The 20,733-nt window shown below is 43.6% G+C and overlaps 1 protein-coding gene across 1 annotated transcript; it reads left to right on the top strand.

The window, feature by feature from the left end:
* Window positions 1-539: 539 nt before the first annotated feature.
* Window positions 540-19,824, top strand: LOC109877228 (calcitonin gene-related peptide type 1 receptor-like). Its single transcript, XM_031820727.1, has 14 exons — window positions 540-722; window positions 5,168-5,241; window positions 5,496-5,649; window positions 6,097-6,207; window positions 6,524-6,636; window positions 6,738-6,829; window positions 8,805-8,931; window positions 13,719-13,872; window positions 14,027-14,087; window positions 14,221-14,287; window positions 14,703-14,756; window positions 14,835-14,999; window positions 15,149-15,190; window positions 18,609-19,824. Exons 2-14 carry the CDS (start codon window positions 5,191-5,193, stop codon window positions 18,837-18,839), a joined length of 1,422 nt encoding a protein of 473 aa, XP_031676587.1. The 5' UTR covers window positions 540-722; window positions 5,168-5,190; the 3' UTR covers window positions 18,840-19,824.
* The last annotated feature ends 909 nt before the right edge of the window (window positions 19,825-20,733 follow it).

Below are 20,733 nucleotides of genomic sequence, written 5' to 3' on the forward strand. Positions count from 1 at the left end.
TACTCTCCTCCAGGGGTAAAACAATGAAATACATTTAAAAAACAGTCACACAAATGTTAAATACAACGATATATAAATACAAAATAAAATAACATTCAAACAATACAACAACAAATAATGTGTGTGTTAAGAGTGTCTGTACAGTATGTGCGTGTTTGTGTCCCTTGCCGTTCCATGTTTACCCCACAGAGAGGCAGTATTGGACTTTAACAAGGAGAAAAAAGTGTGCGCTTATTTTTGGTCAAAGAAATGGGTAGATTAGATCAAGTAAGTAAAGTATATGTTTTAGGTTACATTCAACTATATATATTTAAGACGTTTTTAGCTTATTTGATCATTTAAAAAATGTGTATAGGCCTATCAAATTTGGAAAATGTCGGTCAGCCTAATTCAATTGTAGTCGAAATGTGACACTCCCAACGAATATAGAGATGTAAAATAGTCTAAATCAGAGCCAGACTGGGGGCATTCTGACATCAGCAGTCCAAAAGGGGATGAGACCCTCGGAAGGAAGAGGCGGTTTGTGATGATGTCACAGGATGCCACTGTAGTGGATCAATTTCAATTTGAAGCTCGAGCTCCTCTCCTCGCTTTTACCGTAGAGCACACTGGATTGAACCATTAGTGAACGGACAACCGGACTATTAGGGCTCTGGAAAAAGGGTCGCCAAAAGCAGAATTAGCTATTTTCTTTTCATTTGAAGGCTACATTTCTCAGTAAGGTAAGACACATTTTATTGAATTCCAGTCCAGCAGAATGACAGATTGGAATAATTTCTGGTCTCTTTCTGGAATTGGTTCTGATTGGGTTTGGGTGGGCTATCAAGGTGGATCAGAATAAAACTGTCTACACAAATAGGCCTAATGATAATAAAGTGATAGTATATTGTTGATTGTTAAGATTGGGTCAAGAGCTAATAAAGCTTGATCAACCATGCAGAGTTCCTTCTGAAGAACAGTGGTTTAAACATCACGGTTTACGTCCACTCCTACCCTGTTGTGGTTTAAACATCACGGTTTACGTCCACTCCTACCCTGTTGTGGTTTAAACATCACGGTTTACGTCCACTCCTACCCTGTTGCTGTTGTTGTTTTTTTTGTTGTTGTTATCTGCATTTTTATGTAAGAGGGAGTTTGAAAATGATGAAATGCTAAGGGATAATATGGTTTAGATAGATAGGGCTGGCCATGGTGTGATGCAGCACGGCAGGAATATATGCACTTCTAGAAAGAAAAGTTCCCGAAAGGCAGGGAGACAATATGAAGAAAGGAAATAACACATATCAACGGCTATATCCTTCACACACAAGGTGATACTATACAAGTTTCATGGCTTTTCTACCAACTTGTCATCTTGTTATTTGAATGTTCTTTCTTTTGAGCATTACAATGCCACATATTGGCTGGTTGCGCAGCTTCACTGAGTTCTATGATGACATTGGTCCTTCTCAGGGTAATAGAACCTTCACTAACTGTTGTCAGGGAGATTCAGACAGTTTGGAGTATGTCTGGAAGCCACTTCTTGATGCCTGCTGAATGGCGCACACTGCCTGTTACGAAATAGTCTGGACTGCAGATGTCTGCTGGCAAACGTCTCATTGCCATGGTTACGTGGTTACAAAAGCACCGTGGTCAGTCTAAACAGATTGATAGAAGGCTTTGGTTCTGACTTCAGAAGCAGCACCATGTAAAATGTACACACATTGGTGATTGGTTTTGCTGCAATTCATTGATGTGAAAAGATTCCATTCCAAAGAGATGAGATGTGAGAGTACACACACACACTGACAAAAGGTTTATCTTATTTCAATACTATACAGATGCAGGCGGTGCTTGACTTGGGCAGGAGCTCACCGGAGCTGAGTACCGGCACCTCAACGTTTCTACTGCTTGAGCTCCTGTTCTTCATATAGAATATTAGCTCAACAGTGTTGTGGAGCTCCTGCCTCTAAATATCAACAGTACAGGCACCTATTTCAGTCCAAGTCGAGCTCTGGTTGCAGGGCATGCTGTAACAAAACGAGGGCAACAACACTTTCATCTTCAGGTGTCTGAGCTACACAGTGGAATGGGCTTGGTGCCCCTGAAGTGCCCCTTTAAGAGAGAAAGCACTGTGTGGTGACTAGGGTTTTGGACAGTGGAAAGGTTTGGGTACATTTCCAGGGGTGTGTTGGAGAAGGACATAAGTTAAACAAACTGTCAGATGGTTGACAAGTGCTTCCTGATTTAGGAGGGCTGGGATGGGGCTACTGCAGGAAAGTGAGAAGGAGAGGGGGGAGAAAGAGAGAGAGGGATAGAGAGAGACAGGGAGAGGAGAAGGAGAGAGAGAGGATGGTAGGGGGGGGGGGGGGTAAATACCTCCATGTTTCCTTGGTTCTGCCAAGCTCTCTCTCTCTCCTCACCCCCTCATGAATTCCATTAATTTGGTACTGTAGAACCTTTGGGGTGTTGGCCGACTCAACCCTTCATGTTATGACCCAGGAAAGCTTGGAGAGGAAACCCTGACATGTCTCTCAGGCCCCTCCCTGGTGTTCCTCCCTGGTGCTTCAGGAAGGGCACAAGGTTATCATGGTTGGGCCTGCTGTTATTCTGCTTGGCTTCAGAGAAGAGAAGTGCTTTTGTCTTATTGCCAAGCTCATGGTTTAAACCTGACGCTGCATGTTTGGGGAACGACCGTCGCTAGCTCTGTTTTTGTTTTAGAAAAAGATAGCTAATGCATTAATATCCAGCGGTGGGAGTTTGAGTAGCCCAGATCCCTGTGGATTTATATAAATATTTGGACATTGACCAAGTTATTATCATTTTGGCTCCGTACGCCACAATGGATTTGGAAGGAAACACAGCATATTGGAGTTGAAAATAAATTCAATTGAAATTAAATAATGAATGTGAGCTGAAAGTGCAGCTTTAATTTGAGGGTATTTACCTCCAAATCGGGTGAACGGTGTAGAAATGACAGCACTTTTTATATGTGACCCCCCAATTTTAGGGGCTCAAAGTCATTGGACAAACTAAAATAATCATAAATTAAATTGTGAGTTTAAAAACATATTTTGCAGTCAATAACTGCCTGAAGTCTGTAACCCATAGACATCACCAGATGCTGGGTTTCTTCTCTGGTGGTGCTCCGTCAGGCCTTTACTGCAGCTGTCTTCAGTTCCTGCTTCCTGCAGTTCCATTTTGCCTTCAGTTTTGCCTTCTGCAAGGGAAGTGCATGCTCAATTGGATTCAGGTCAGGTGATTGACTTGGCCATTGCAGAACATTCCACTTCTTTGCCTTAAAAAAGCATTGGGTTGCTTTCGCAGTATGCTTCGGGTCATTGTCCATCTGCACTGTGAAGCGACGTCCAATGAGTTTTGAAGCATTTGGCTGAATCTGAATACAAGGGAACCAATTCCATTGGCAGCCATATATGGCCATAACACCCCCTCCACCATGCTTCACAGATGAGGTGGTATGCTTCGGATCATGAGCAGTTCCTTCCCTTCTCCATACTCTTCTCTTTCCAGCCATCTGGTACAAGTTGATATTTGTCTCATCTGTCCATAGGATGTTGTTCCAGAACTGTACAGGTTTTCTTGGATGTTATTTGGCAAACTCTAATCTGGTCTTCCTGTTTTTGAGGCTTGAGAGTGGTTTACATCTTGTGCTAAACCGTCTGTATTTACTCTGGTGAAGTTTTCTCTTGGTTGTTGACATTGACACAGATACACCTACCTCCTGTGGAGTGTTCTTGATCTGGACAATTGTTGTGAAGGGGTTTCTTTTCACCAGGGAAATAATTATTCTGTCATCCATCACAGTTGTTTTCCGTGGTCTTCCGGGCCTTTTGGTGTTCCTGAGCTCACCAGTGTGTTCTTTCTTTTTCAGAATGTACCAAATAGTTGATTTGGCCACACCTCATGTTTTTGCTCTCTGATGGGTTTGTTTTGAAATGTCAGCCTCATGATGGCTTGCTTCACTGGCAGTGACAGACTTCATGTTGAGGGTTAACAGCAACAAAGAGTCCAAATGCAAATGCCACACTTGAAATCAACTCTAGATCTTTCATCTGATTACTTATAAATGAACGAATGAGGGAATAACACACAGCTAGCCATGGAACAGCTGAGCAGCCAATTTCCCAATGCATTTTGGTCCCTTAAAATGGGGTCACATATAAAAGTGCTGTAATTTCTACACCGTTCACCTGATTTGGAGGTAAATACCCTCAAATGAAAGCTGAAACTCTGCCCTTTCAGGTTATAATCATGAATTGATTTCAACTTTGGTTGACAGTTAAAATAATAATAACTTGGTCAATGTCCGAATAGTTCTGGACCTGAATGTATGTGATAGAAGATTTATATTACCCACTACTTGCTATGTACGGTATCTTAGTTTTAAGGGTAGTATATTTGTCAGTTGGTGCTGTTCCCTTCACAGATGCTATTGGGCTGCACCTCCATGTGTGTTTTATTATTGAGGAAAGGATCAAAGGGGCCGGTTCTGGGTTCAGTTCTGTGTGATTGATGGCTTCATCACATCAACACGTGTCTCTTTAATGCTTTCAAACCAAAACAAGTGTATTTGGAAATAGACTCAGACATCTTGTTTACTGACATGGATGTGATAAGGTAGTTGGCTATGTCAGTGGTGACATAAGCAGGGGCGCAACTTTGGTTTTAGAAGTGTGTGAGGGGGGACATTAATATTTTTTTTACGCATGGGCCTAAAGCAGACCGTTGCCTCGTTTTGAATCACATTCCAACGGTAAAACTGGGGGGACAAAAATGCAATTTCAGAATGTGTGGGGGGGGCATGTCCCCCTTGTCCACAGTGAAAGTTGAGCCCCTGGACATAACATTCATATAAGTGACAATGTCATTGATAATAATGTAATTAATTTATCATATGAGTGACATAGCATTCAATCATATGAATGGTTCATCTAGATCCATCTAAAAAGGTCTTCTTGAAAAAAACTTGTTTTAGTGTATTATTATGACTGTGATCTCTCTCCCTCTTCTCCCTGTTTCTCTCGGAGACCGATGGGGGGATTATTGCAAGCAGTCTTGGCTCTGAGCCGTAGATAGCAGTTCGCTTGGCTGGGAGTGAAATTTTCCTCTCAGTAAAACCCCTTCCTCCGTTCACAGACCCGCTGACCTGTCTCTATCTCTCCTCCAGGACCCGTTGACAGCAGAGCCAGGATGGATGCTAACGGCATATTCTCACTTCTGTTGCTGTGTTCTGTCACTGAGGTAATATACTCACCCAAGTTGTGAAGTCATTACCCTTTGTCCTCGATATGCCTTTTATAAACTCACTGTTTCATGCAGAGTGAATATGGTTGCTCTTGAAAGTTGTTAAAACATGATCATAACTCATATTTAACTCTCAAATCCACACTTTCACTCTCTTGATTTGGTTTGATACTCTAAAATACTCTATGATCATCTCCTTACCTGTCCGTGAGTGTATCGTTTCCTCTGAGTGTTAGCCATTTTCTTCACAGCTGTGCGTGTTGGCGAGCCCTGAGGGGAATGACTCCCAGCAGCACCATACCCAGAATGTCTACCACGACATCGGTGTCACCAGGAACACCATAGTCACTGCTCAGTTTGAGTGCTATCAGAAGATCATGAAAAACGACAAACACAACAAAATAGGTAAGGGTCCCTTAAGGGTGGTGTGGTGCAGGTTGTAATGGGGTAGCTCATTTGTTCAATTTCAATCTCATGATTTGCATGGTAGAGTATTTAAATTTACTCTTAGCATATTCAATTTGAATTTGAAATAATCTTCAGTCTTAGCTGAAATGGTCCTAACCCCAGTGAATAGCACCTTCTAAGGAACTGACCTCCTAGTTTCAGTTTCAACTTAAAAGTTTGCTTAAAGGGATACTTCCGGATTTTGGCTAAATCTATTTCCCTAGAGTCAGATGAACTTGTGGATACCATTATTATGTGTGCAGTATGAAGGAAGTTAGAGGTAGTTTCGCGAGCCAATGCTAACTAGCGTTAGCGTGATGACTATGGGTATCTGCTAGCATGCTCATTGCCAAAATCCCGAAGTATCCCTTTAAACTGCCTGTGTTGTTGTGTCCCTTCACTCAGGGCCAGTTTGTAACAGGACGTGGGATGGCTGGCTGTGCTGGGAGGACACAGAGGCAGGCTTCACTACAAACCAACACTGTCCAGACTACTTCCAAGACTTTGACACAGCAGGTCTGTATTTTGCAATCTGGCTGGTCTCTCCAACCCAACGACATTGAACAGAGATTATTGTATGACTGTATAAGGTAATGTACGAGTCAGCCTGGATATTCTCTGTTAGACTTTTAGAGAAATGTTCTTTGCTGTTTTCAACGTTCATTTTAGTATGGATAAAGGGATGAATGTTATTCTCATGAATGGATATCGTTCTTTTTGAATTAATGCTGTGTTGATTGCTGAAATGAGCAAGTGTCACACCTGTCCACTCTTCTGTTGACTCACGTTGGTTGATGCACTACATCACTCACCTTCTGTTTCTAATCACCAGAAATGGCGTCCAAAGTGTGCAGTGAAACGGGTAATTGGTTTCTACACCCGGAGAGCAACAGGACATGGACAAACTACACCAAATGTACAGCATACACCAGTGCAGGAAGAGTGGTAAGACAAGTGACCTTTTGATAAGCTTTTTCATGTAGTTATGTTGTTGTGGATATTATGTTGTAATGCATGTTAGGTTGACATGGTGTATTCTTTCTCAGACAGCGATGAATCTCTACTACCTGGTTCTGATTGGACATGGACTGTCGCTAACGTCATTGTTCTTCTCATTGGGAATATTTTTCCATTTCAAGTAAGTTACTCTGTTAGCCCATAAGTATGCGCCTGTTATATATTTTATATTATTAACCTTTATTTTAACATGGTGTCATATATCAACACAAAACCCAATTAAAATACTAAATTACAAAACATGATCATAAAAAACGAACACAATCTTCCCTTAGAGCATTCCCCACTACTGTTTTAAATGATATAGAAATACACTGCTCAAAAAAATAAAGGGAACACTTAAACAACATAATGGAACTCCAAGTCAATCACACTTCTGTGAAATCAAACTGTCCACTTAGGAAGCAACACTGATTGACAATCAATTTCACATGCTGTTGTGCAAATGGAATAGACAACAGGTGGAAATTATAGGCATTTAGCAAGACACCCCCAATAAAGGAGTGGTTCTGCAGGTGGTGTCCAGGCCACTTCTCAGTTCCTATGCATCCTGGCTGATGTTTTGGTCACTTTTGAATGCTTTCACTCTAGTGGTAGCATGAGACTGAGTCTACAACCCACACAAGTGGCTCAGGTAATGCAGCTCATCCAGGATGGCACATCAATGCAAGCTGTGGCAAGAAGGTTTGCTGTGTCTGTCAGCGTAGTGTCCAGAGCATGGAGGTGCTACCAGGAGACAGGCCCGTACATCAGGAGACGTGGAGGAGGCCGTAGGAGGGCAACAACCCAGCAGCAGGACCGCTACCTCCGCCTTTGTGCAAGGAGGAGCAGGAGGAGCACTGCCAGAGCCCTGCAAAATGACATCCAGCAGGCCACAAATGTGCATGTGTCTGCTCAAACGGTCAGAAACAGACTCCATGAGGGTGGTATGAGGGCCCGACGTCCACAGGTGGGGGTTGTGCTTACATCCCAACACCGTGCAGGACGTTTGGCATTTGCCAGAGAACACCAATATTGGCAAATCTGCCACTGGCGCCCTGTGCTCTTCACAGATGAAAGCAGGTTCACACTGAGCACATGTGACAGAGTCTGGAGACGCCATGGAGAACGTTCTGCTGCCTGCAACATCCTCCAGCATGACCGGTTTGGCGGTGGGTCAGTCATGGTGTGGGGTGGCATTTCTTTGGGGGGTCGCACAGCCCTCCATGTGCTCGCTAGAGGTAGCCTGACTGCCATTAGGTACCGAGATGAGATCCTCAGACCCCTTGTGAGACCATATGCTGGTGCGGTTGGCCCTGGGTTCCTCCTAATGCAAGACAATGCTAGACCTCATGTGGCTGGAGTGTGTCAGCAGTTCCTGCAAGAGGAAGGCATTGATGCTATGGACTGGCCCGCCCGTTCCCCAGACCTGAATCCAATTGAGCACATCTGGGACATCATGTCTCGCTCCATCCACCAATGCCACGTTGCACCACAGACTGTCCAGGTGTTGGCGGATGCTTTAGTCCAGGTCTGGGAGGAGATCCCTCAGGAGACCATCTGCCACCTCATCAGGAGCATGCCCAGGCGTTGTAGGGAGGTCATACAGGCACGTGGAGGCCACACACACTACTGAGCCTCATTTTGACTTGTTTTAAGGACATTACATCAAAGTTGGATCAGCCTGTAGTGTGGTTTTCCACTTTAATTTTGAGTGTGACTACAAATCCAGACCTCCATGGGTTGATAAATTTGTGTGTGATTTTGTTGTCAGCACATTAAACTATGTAAAGAAAAAAGTATTTAATAAGAATATTTCATCCATTCAGATATAGGATGTGTTATTTTAGTGTTCCCTTTATTTTTTTGAGCAGTGTATATAGAAATATGGTGTTTTTCTTACTTTAGATTGAATAATTGAATGATTTTCTATGGAAGAAGGAGGAAAAACTCTGGCCTACTCATAAGGAGGCATTAACGACAAGCGTCATAAATTATGTTGGGAGAATGTAATTATAAGGAGTTGTAGGGAGTTTAACTCGATAAAGATAGTACATTGTTCCATCTTCCATTGTTGTCCATTCAACATAAGGATATTTTCTTTCTTTCCCTACCAGGAGTCTAAGCTGCCAGAGGATAACGCTCCACAAAAACCTATTTTTTTCATTTGTGTTGAACTCGGTCATCACCATCATCTGGTTGACAGCGGTGGCTAACAACCAGGGACTAGTGCAGAGCAACCCTGTGAGTATGATGACTAACAACCAGGGACTAGTACAACCCTGTGAGTATGATGACTAACAACCAGGGACTAGTGCAGAGCAACCCTGTGAGTATGATGACTAACAACCAGGGACTAGTACAACCCTGTGAGTATGATGACTAACAACCAGGGACTAGTACAGTACAACCCTGTCAGTATGATGACTAACAACCAGGGACTAGTACAGTACAACCCTGTCAGTATGATGACTAACAACCAGGGACTAGTACAGTACAACCCTGTCAGTATGATGACTAACAACCAAGGACTAGTACAACCCTGTCAGTATGATGACTAACAACCAGGGACTAGTACAGTACAACCCTGTCAGTATGATGACTAACAACCAAGGACTAGTACAGTACAACCCTGTCAGTATGATGACTAACAACCAGGGACTAGTACAGTACAACCCTGTCAGTATGATGACTAACAACCAGGGACTAGTACAGTACAACCCTGTCAGTATGATGACTAACAACCAGGGACTAGTACAACCCTGTCAGTATGATGACTAACAACCAGGGACTAGTACAGTACAACCCTGTCAGTATGATGACTAACAACCAGGGACTAGTACAGTACAACCCTGTCAGTATGATGACTAACAACCAAGGACTAGTACAACCCTGTCAGTATGATGACTAACAACCAGGGACTAGTACAGTACAACCCTGTCAGTATGATGACTAACAACCAAGGACTAGTACAGTACAACCCTGTCAGTATGATGACTAACAACCAGGGACTAGTACAGTACAACCCTGTCAGTATGATGACTAACAACCAGGGACTAGTACAGTACAACCCTGTCAGTATGATGACTAACAACCAGGGACTAGTACAACCCTGTCAGTATGATGACTAACAACCAGGGACTAGTACAGTACAACCCTGTCAGTATGATGACTAACAACCAGGGACTAGTGCAGTACAACCCTGTCAGTATGATGGATAACAACCAAGGACTAGTACAGTACAACCCCGTCAGTATGATGACTAACAACCAGGGACTAGTACAACCCTGTCAGTATGATGACTAACAACCAGGGACTAGTACAACCCTGTCAGTATGATGACTAACAACCAGGGACTAGTACAACCCTGGCAGTATGATGACTAACAACCAAGGACTAGTACAGTACAACCCTGTCAGTATGATGACTAACAACCAGGGACTAGTACAGTACAAACCTGTCAGTATGATGACTAACAACCAAGGACTAGTACAACCCCGTCAGTATGATGACTAACAACCAAGGACTAGTACAGTACAACCCTGTCAGTATGATGACTAACAACCAAGGACTAGTACAGTACAACCCTGTCAGTATGATGACTAACAACCAGGGACTAGTACAGTACAACCCTGTCAGTATGATGACTAACAACCAGGGACTAGTACAGTACAACCCTGTCAGTATGATGACTAACAACCAGGGACTAGTACAACCCTGTCAGTATGATGACTAACAACCAGGGACTAGTACAGTACAACCCTGTCAGTATGATGACTAACAACCAGGGACTAGTACAGTACAACACTGTCAGTATGATGACTAACAACCAAGGACTGGTACAGTACAACCCTGTCAGTATGATGACTAACAACCAGGGACTAGTACAGTACAACCCTGTCAGTATGATGACTAACAACCAGGGACTAGTACAGTACAATCCTGTCAGTATGATGACTAACAACCAGGGACTAGTACAACCCTGTCAGTATGATGACTAACAACCAGGGACTAGTGCAGAGCAACCCTGTCAGTATGATGACTAACAACCAGGGACTAGTACAGTACAACCCTGTCAGTATGATGACTAACAACCAGGGACTAGTACAGTACAACCCTGTCCGTATGATGACTAACAACCAGGGACTAGTACAGTACAACCCTGTCAGTATGATGACTAACAACCAAGGACTAGTACAACCCCGTCAGTATGATGACTAACAACCAAGGACTAGTACAGTACAACCCTGTCAGTATGATGACTAACAACCAAGGACTAGTACAACCCTGTCAGTATGATGACTAACAACCAGGGACTAGTACAGTACAACCCTGTGAGTATGATGACTAACAACCAGGGACTAGTACAACCCTGTCAGTATGATGACTAACAACCAGGGACTAGTACAGTACAACCCTGTCAGTATGATGACTAACAACCAGGGACTAGTACAACCCTGTCAGTATGATGACTAACAACCAGGGACTAGTACAACCCTGTCAGTATGATGACTAACAACCAGGGACTAGTACAACCCTGTCAGTATGATGACTAACAACCAGGGACTAGTACAACCCTGTCAGTATGATGACTAACAACCAGGGACTAGTACAGTACAACCCTGTCAGTATGATGACTAACAACCAGGGACTAGTACAGTACAACCCTGTCAGTATGATGACTAACAACCAAGGACTAGTACAGTACAACCCTGTCAGTATGATGACTAACAACCAGGGACTAGTACAGTACAACCCTGTCAGTATGATGACTAACAACCAGGGACTAGTACAGTACAATCCTGTCAGTATGATGACTAACAACCAGGGACTAGTACAACCCTGTCAGTATGATGACTAACAACCAGGGACTAGTGCAGAGCAACCCTGTCAGTATGATGACTAACAACCAGGGACTAGTACAGTACAACCCTGTCAGTATGATGACTAACAACCAAGGACTAGTACAACCCCGTCAGTATGATGACTAACAACCAAGGACTAGTACAGTACAACCCTGTCAGTATGATGACTAACAACCAAGGACTAGTACAACCCTGTCAGTATGATGACTAACAACCAGGGACTAGTACAGTACAACCCTGTGAGTATGATGATTAACAACCAGGGACTAGTACAACCCTGTCAGTATGATGACTAACAACCAGGGACTAGTCCAGTACAACCCCGTCAGTATGATGACTAACAACCAAGGACTAGTACAGTACAACCCTGTCAGTATGATGACTAACAACCAGGGACTAGTACAACCCTGTCAGTATGATGACTAACAACCAAGGACTAGTACAACCCTGTCAGTATGATGACTAACAACCAGGGACTAGTACAGTACAACCCTGTCAGTATGATGACTAACAACCAGGGACTAGTACAGTACAACCCTGTCAGTATGATGACTAACAACCAAGGACTAGTACAGTACAACCCTGTCAGTATGATGACTAACAACCAGGGACTAGTACAGTACAACCCTGTCAGTATGATGACTAACAACCAAGGACTAGTACAACCCTGTCAGTATGATGACTAACAACCAGGGACTAGTACAGTACAACCCTGTCAGTATGATGACTAACAACCAAGGACTAGTACAACCCTGTCAGTATGATGACTAACAACCAAGGACTAGTACAGTACAACCCTGTCAGTATGATGACTAACAACCAAGGACTAGTACAGTACAACCCTGTCAGTATGATGACTAACAACCAGGGACTAGTACAACCCTGTCAGTATGATGACTAACAACCAGGGACTAGTACAACCCTGTCAGTATGATGACTAACAACCAAGGACTAGTACAGTACAACCCTGTCAGTATGATGACTAACAACCAGGGACTAGTACAGTACAACCCTGTCAGTATGATGACTAACAACCAGGGATTAGTACAGTACAACCCTGTCAGTATGCAAAGCAACACTAATTATACTGTACATGTACAGTACCAGTCAAAGGTCTGGACTAGAGGTCGACCGATTAGGATTTTTCAACACCGGTACCGATTATTGGAGGACCAAAAAAGCCGATACCATTTGGACACACTTAATCATTGGCCTAGAAGGCCAGCATCCCAGAGTCATCTCTTCACTGTTGGCGTTGAGACTTGTGTTTTGCGGGTACTATTTATTGAAGATGCCAGTTGAGGATTTGTAAGGCGTCTGTTTCTCAAACTAGATACTCTAATGTACTTGTCCTCTTGCTCAGTTGTGCACCTGGGCCTCCCACTCCTCTTTCTATTCTTGTTAGAGCCAGTTTGCACTGTTCTGTGAAGGGATTAGTACACAGCATTGTACGAGATCTTCAGTTTCTTGGCAATTTCTCACATGGAATAGCCTTCATTTCTCAGAACAAGAATAGACTGACGAGTTTCAGAAGAAAGGTCTTTGTTTCTAGCCATTTTGAGCCTGTAATCGAACCCACAAATGCTGATGCTCCAGATACTCAACTAGTCTAAAGAAGGCCAGTTTTATTGCTTCCTTAATCAGCACAACAGTTTTCAGCTGTGAAAACGTAATTGAAAAAGGGTTTTCTAATGATCAATTAGCCTTTTAAAATGATTAACTTGGATTAGCTAACACAACGTGCCATTGGAACACAGGAGTGATGGTTGCTGATAATGGGCCTCTGTAGGTCTATGAAGATATTCCATAAAATATCAGCCATTTCCAGCTACAATAGTCATTTACAACATTAACAATGTCTACACTGTATTTCTGATCAATTTGATGTTATTTTAATGGACAAAACATTTGCTTTTCTTTCAAAAACAAGGACATTTCTAAGTGACCCCAAACGTTTGAACAGCAGTGTATATTAAAGGTTTATATATTAAAGGTCCCAACCTGTTTCACAAGAACAGAATTAACTTAGGATGTAAATAATGAGCAAAGCATTTCCAAGCTCAGTAGACAAAAATGTCTACTCAACCATAAACTGTTGGTTGACACTGACTGAGGATATTCCAAGCTGATACTAGTTCTGCTACCCCCCCCCCACCCCCCCACCAGGTGAGCTGTAAGGTGATCATGTTTATTCACCTGTACCTGTTTGGCTGTAACTACTTCTGGATGCTGTGTGAGGGCATCTACCTGCACACACTCATCGTCGTGGCTGTGTTCGCCGAGAAACAACACCTCATGTGGTACTACCTGCTTGGATGGGGTACGTGAAGTTACGACAAAACTATTAACTAATGTAACAATTCACTAACTATTACACGATTAAACAACGCTTGCCTTTTTAAGGGATGTTTCTAGATTACAGTTGTTTGTCCATTATGTCATCCATTAAAATCAATTATTGAATAATCTCCCAGGATTTCCACTCATACCTGCATTGATACATGCAATAGCACGAAGCTACTACTACAATGATAAGTAAGTATTTTGATATCTTTCTCTCTGGTCTTTGATAAGTATGCTATTCTCTGCCACATACAGTAATTCATGGATAAGCCATGTTGTCCAGATGAGTCAAATATCTCTTGGCATCTCCCTCTCTCCTCCACAGTTGTTGGATCAGCTCAAACACTTCCCTCCTCTACATTATCCATGGTCCCATCTGTGCTGCCCTGCTGGTGAGCTCTTCTTTAAGCCACAATTCCAAGTACATGAACTAACATTTATGACCATCCCTGTTCTTCCCCTTGTGTGATCACTGTAAACAGAACCGTCATCAACCTCAGGTCTCCTTTATACTCTGGGTGGGATTTACTTTGGACATAATGGACATGTCTCTGGCTGAACTCATTGGACACATTGGCTTATTTCCAAAATCTCTCTCTCTCTGTCTCTCTGTGTCTCTCTGTGTGTCTCTCTCTCTCTCTCTGTCTCTCTGTGTCTCTCTGTGTCTCTCTCTCTCTCTCTCTCTGTCTCTATGTGTCTCTCTCTGTCTCTGTCTCTCTGTCTCTCTCTGTCTCTTCTCCCCCTCCCTCCCTCACCCTCCCTCCCTCCTACCCCCTTCTCTATCCCTCCCTCCCCCTCTCTCTCCAGGTGAATCTGTTCTTCCTGTTAAACATTGTGCGTGTCCTCATCACTAAACTGAAGGTAATCCACCAACAAGCAGAAGATCATTTCCTCTATTTGCTGTAACAAATGGACTAATAAAGTTGTATTGTATTCTAGGTGACCCATCAAGCTGAATCTAGCCTCTACATGAAGGCTGTGAGAGCCACCCTGATCCTAGTCCCTCTCCTGGGCATCCAGTTTGTCTTGTTCCCCTACAAACCCCAGGGACGCTTCGCCTTGGAGATCTACGACTATATCATGAACATCCTCATGCACTACCAGGTAGGACAACTCTAGAACATTCTCAATTTTCTAGAACTCTAGAGACATTCTAGGACTTCTAAGTTAACTCTAGAAGTTAAGTTAGAGTAGTGTCCCAAGCTGGTTAGTGTTATCTTCTTTGTGTTGAAGTATCCTCTTTCTATCCTCAGGGTCTCCTGGTTGCCACCATCTTCTGCTTCTTCAATGGGGAGGTAAGACTCCAGCGGGATATTACGTCATTCTGAACTAACTCTCCGTCAGAAAGCTGAGCTGATGGAACCATAATTACTTTGATAAGGTGTCACGTTGAAAGCTGATGCAACCATAACTACTTTGATAAGGTATCACGTTGAAAGCTGATGCAACCATAACTACTTTGATAAGGTATCACGTTGAAAGCTGATGCAACCATAACTACTTTGATAAGGTATCACGTTGAAAGCTGATGCAACCATAATGACTTTGATAAGGTGTCACGTTGAAAGCTGATGCAACCATAACTACTTTGATAAGGTATCACGTTGAAAGCTGATGCAACCATAACTACTTTGATAAGGTATCACGTTGAAAGCTGATGCAACCATAACTACTTTGATAAGGTATCACGTTGAAAGCTGATGCAACCATAACTACTTTGATAAGGTATCACGTTGAAAGCTGATGCAACCATAACTACTTTGATAAGGTGTCACGTTGAAAGCTGATGCAACCATAATGACTTTGATAAGGTATCACGTTGAAAGCTGATGCAACCATAACTACATTGATAAGGTGTCACGTTGAAAGCTGATGCAACCATAACTACTTTGATAAGGTGTCACGTTGAAAGCTGATGCAACCATAATTACTTTGATAAGGTATCACGTTGAAAGCTGATGCAACCATAACTACTTTGATAAGGTATCACGTTGAAAGCTGATGCAACCATAACTACTTTGATAAGGTATCACGTTGAAAGCTGATGCAACCATAACTACTTTGATAAGGTATCACGTTGAAAGCTGATGCAACCATAATGACTTTGATAAGGTGTCACGTTGAAAGCTGATGCAACCATAACTACTTTGATAAGGTATCACGTTGAAAGCTGATGCAACCATAATGACTTTGATAAGGTGTCACGTTGAAAGCTGATGCAACCATAATGACTTTGATAAGGTGTCACGTTGAAAGCTGATGCAACCATAACTACTTTGATAAGGTATCACGTTGAAAGCTGATGCAACCATAACTACTTTGATAAGGTGTCACGTTGAAAGCTGATGCAACCATAACTACTTTGATAAGGTATCACGTTGAAAGCTGATGCAACCATAACTACTTTGATAAGGTATCACGTTGAAAGCTGATGCAACCATAACTACTTTGATAAGGTGTCACGTTGAAAGCTGATGCAACCATAATGACTTTGATAAGGTATCACGTTGAAAGCTGATGCAACCATAACTACATTGATAAGGTGTCACGTTGAAAGCTGATGCAACCATAACTACTTTGATAAGGTGTCACGTTGAAAGCTGATGCAACCATAACTACTTTGATAAGGTATCACGTTGAAGGCTGATGCAACCATAACTACTTTGATAAGGTATCACGTTGAAGGCTGATGCAACCATAATGACTTTGATAAGGTGTCACGTTGAAAGCTGATGCAACCATAACTACTTTGATAAGGTATCACGTTGAAGGCTGATGCAACCATAACTACTTTGATAAGGTATCACGTTGAAAGCTGATGCATCCATAACTACTTTGATAAGGTATCACGTTGAAAGCTGATCAAATCAAATCAAATTTATTTATATAGCCCTTCGTACATCAGCTGATATCTCAAAGTGCTGTACAGAAACCCAGCCTAAAACCCCAAACAGCAAGCAATGCAGGTGTAGAAGCACGGTGGCTAGGAAAAACTCCCTAGAAAGGCCAATACCTAGGAAGAAACCTAGAGAGGAACCAGGCTATGTGGGGTGGCCAGTCCTCTTCTGGCTGTGCCGGGTAGAGATTATAACAGAACATGGCCAAGATGTTCAAATGTTCATAAATGACCAGCATGGTCGAATAATAATAAGGCAGAACAGTTGAAACTGGAGCAGCAGCACAGTCAGGTGGAAGTTGAAACTGGAGCAGCAGCATGGCCAGGTGGACTGGGGACAGCAAGGAGTCATCATGTCAGGTAGTCCTGGGGCATGGTCCTAGGGCTCAGGTCAGTTGAAACTGGAACAGCAGCATGGCCAGGTGGACTGGGGACAGCAAGGAGTCATCATGTCAGGTAGTCCTGGGGCATGGTCCTAGGGCTCAGGTCCTCCGAGAGAGAGAAAGAAAGAGAGAAGGAGAGAATTAGAGAACGCACACTTAGATTCACACAGGACACCGAATAGGACAGGAGAAGTACTCCAGATATAACAAACTGACCCCAGCCCCCCGACACATAAACTACTGCAGCATAAATACTGGAGGCTGAGACAGGAGGGGTCAGGAGACACTGTGGCCCCATCCGAGGACACCCCCGGACAGGGCCAAACAGGAAGGATATAACCCCACCCACTTTGCCAAAGCACAGCCCCCACACCACTAGAGGGATATCTTCAACCACCAACTTACCATCCTGAGACAAGGCTGAGTATAGCCCACAAAGATCTCCGCCACGGCACAACCCAAGGGGGGGGGGCGCCAACCCAGACAGGATGACCACAACAGTGAATCAACCCACTCAGGTGACGCACCCCCTCCAGGGACGGCATGAGAGAGCCCCAGCAAGCCAGTGACTCAGCCCCTGTAATAGGGTTAGAGGCAGAGAATCGGCCAGGCAGAGACAGCAAGGGTGGTTCGTTGCTCCAGAGCCTTTCCGTTCACCTTCCCACTCCTGGGCCAGACTACACTCAATCATATGACCCACTGAAGAGATGAGTCTTCAGTAAAGACTTAAAGGTTGAGACCGAGTTTGCGTCTCTGACATGGGTAGGCAGACCGTTCCATAAAAATGGAGCTCTATAGGAGAAAGCCCTGCCTCCAGCTGTTTGCTTAGAAATTCTAGGGACAATTAGGAGGCCTGCGTCTTGTGACCGTAGCGTACGTGTAGGTATGTACGGCAGGACCAAATCAGAGAGATAGGTAGGAGCAAGCCCATGTAATGCTTTGTAGGTTAGCAGTAAAACCTTGAAATGAGCCCTTGCTTTGACAGGAAGCCAGTGTAGAGAGGCTAGCACTGGAGTAATATGATCAAATTTTTTGGTTCTAGTCAGGATTCTAGCAGCCGTATTTAGCACTAACTGAAGTTTATTTAGTGCTTTATCCGGGTAGCCGGAAAATAGAGCATTGCAGTAGTCTAACCTAGAAGTGACAAAAGCATGGATGAATTTTTCTGCATCATTTTTGGACAGAAAGTTTCTGATTTTTGCAATGTTACGTAGATGGAAAAAAGCTGTCCTCGAAATGGTCTTGATATGTTCTTCAAAAGAGAGATCAGGGTCCAGAGTAACGCCGAGGTCCTTCACAGTTTTATTTGAGACGACTGTACAACCATTAAGATTAATTGTCAGATTCAACAGAAGATGCAACCATAACTACTTTGATAAGGTGTCACGTTGAAGCAATGTAAACTGTTGTTTGATGGGACTTTCTTCCTTCCAGGTCCAAGGTGTTCTGCGAAGGCACTGGAACCAGCAGAGGATCCAGTTTGGCAGTAACTTTGCTCACGCAGATGTCTTCCGCTCAGCCTCATACGTGGCGTCATCCCTGACGGAGGTGCATCGCTGCTACAGCATCGACGGGCACACCGAACACATGAACGGCAAGAACAGCTACCACGACGTCGAGACGGTGACACCCACCATACTCCGGTCGGACAACCCGTTTGCCTGAGGCTGAAGGTCGGAAGTCGCGGGTCTTGGGTCTGTACAGTTACACAGTGGCAGTTAAACTTTCAGTTGAAATGGCTGCAGACAATTTGGAACACTTTTCCCACCATATTCTAGAACATTTTCTCAAACTTCTTGGCAGTAGCCTTCACAGCAATTGGATGATGGTGAAAAAGTACATGAACGTTTATAGGGGGCCACTACTCAGCCTCTTGATCTGGTCAATACAGTTACCTTCAACTGATCCACTTTAACTTCACGAGGACGGAATAGGCACTTAACTAGAGACACCTGTGTAAAGGAATGGACACTACCTACACTACCTTAAGGGTTTTAGTGTAAGGAATGGACACTACCTACACTACCTTAAGGGTTTTAGTGTAAGGAATGGACACTACCTACACTACTTTAAGGGTTTTAGTGTAAGGAATGGACACTACCTACACTATCTTAAGGGTTTTAGTGTAAGGAATGGACACTACCTACACTACCTTAAGGGTTTTAGTGTAAGGAATGGACACTACCTACACTACTTTAAGGGTTTTAGTGTAAGGAATGGATACTACCTACACTATCTTAAGGGTTTTAGTGTAAGGAATGGACACTACCTACACTACCTTAAGGGTTTTAGTGTAAGGAATGGACACTACCTACACTACCTTAAGGGTTTTAGTGTAAGGAATGGACACTACCTACACTACCTTAAGGGTTTTAGTGTAAGGAATCAATCTTGCCGTTTCATCCTGTGGACTGAAGGACCTACGACTGTACAACAACCTCTGACCCAAGAGCCTGAGACTCTACAACAACTTCTGACCCAAGAGCCTGAGACTCTACAACAACCTCTGACCCAAGAGTACAGTGCAATTAACTTGTTGGGCCTTTTGGTGATATAATTACTTCCATTCTGTAAAGGACAAAGGAAACCTAATGTACATGGACCTTAAGCACTGGATTATGTATTAAGATTGGCAGGCTCTTTATGTCTCTCTTTATGACAAGTAACTAAACGTCACAGTGGATTTTTTTTATACAGTGTACAGTTACAATTGTTTTATTTTACAGCCATTAGCATTGAATGTGTTATCATGTGTTGTTGTCTGTGGTTTGAATTTGCATGGTCATTGATGGCTACTTATTTATAACTATGTTACAGTAGTACAAGATGGACCACCCATTCGAATGTTCATTTCCTGTCAGTGTATTTCCCTGTCCAGCGGTCTTCTCCCTTCTGTCTAGACTAGGGTTTAGTCCCTCTGTGGGAGTTTATGTCTGGCACATAAAATGACCTTGGTTTTGCCTCAGTTTTATCTGTCATAGTTGAATGTATGTTAGTCTTGTTTAAGTATGTAAGTATTTTTTTTCATAGAGTTGCTTCATATCCAAATGCTGGAGAGAATTCTGCTCACACGTGGATACTTAATGTGGAGGGAGAGAGAGCACGTGAGAGAGGGGGGGGGGGGAGAGGGAGGCAGAGAGTGGCGTGAAGAGCGGGAGAACGAGAGAGAGACGGGGAGAGAGAATGAGATGGAAAGAGAGAGAGAGTGAGAAGGGAGGGAGAGAGAGGGGTGGAAAGAGGGAGAGAGAGAGAGAGTGAGAAGGGAGGGAGAGAGAGGGGTGGAAAGAGGGAGAGAGATGGGGAAAGAGAATGAGACAGAGAGAGAGAGAGTGAGAAGGGAGAGAGAGGGGGGGGAGAGGCAGAGACTGGGTTGGAAAGGGAGAGAGAGAGAGATGGGGAAAGAGAATGAGACGGAGAGAGAAGGGAGGGAGGGAGAGAGAGGGGGGAGAGAGAGAGAGACGGGGAAAGAGAATGAGACGGAGCGAGAGAGAGAGACGGGGGGAGAGAGAGATGGGGAAAGAGAATGAGACGGAGCGAGAGAGAGAGACGGGGGGAGAGA

The sequence above is a fragment of the Oncorhynchus kisutch genome, unplaced genomic scaffold, assembly GCF_002021735.2.
Source record: "Oncorhynchus kisutch isolate 150728-3 unplaced genomic scaffold, Okis_V2 scaffold3610, whole genome shotgun sequence".
NCBI classification, from domain to species: Eukaryota; Metazoa; Chordata; class Actinopteri; order Salmoniformes; family Salmonidae; genus Oncorhynchus; species Oncorhynchus kisutch.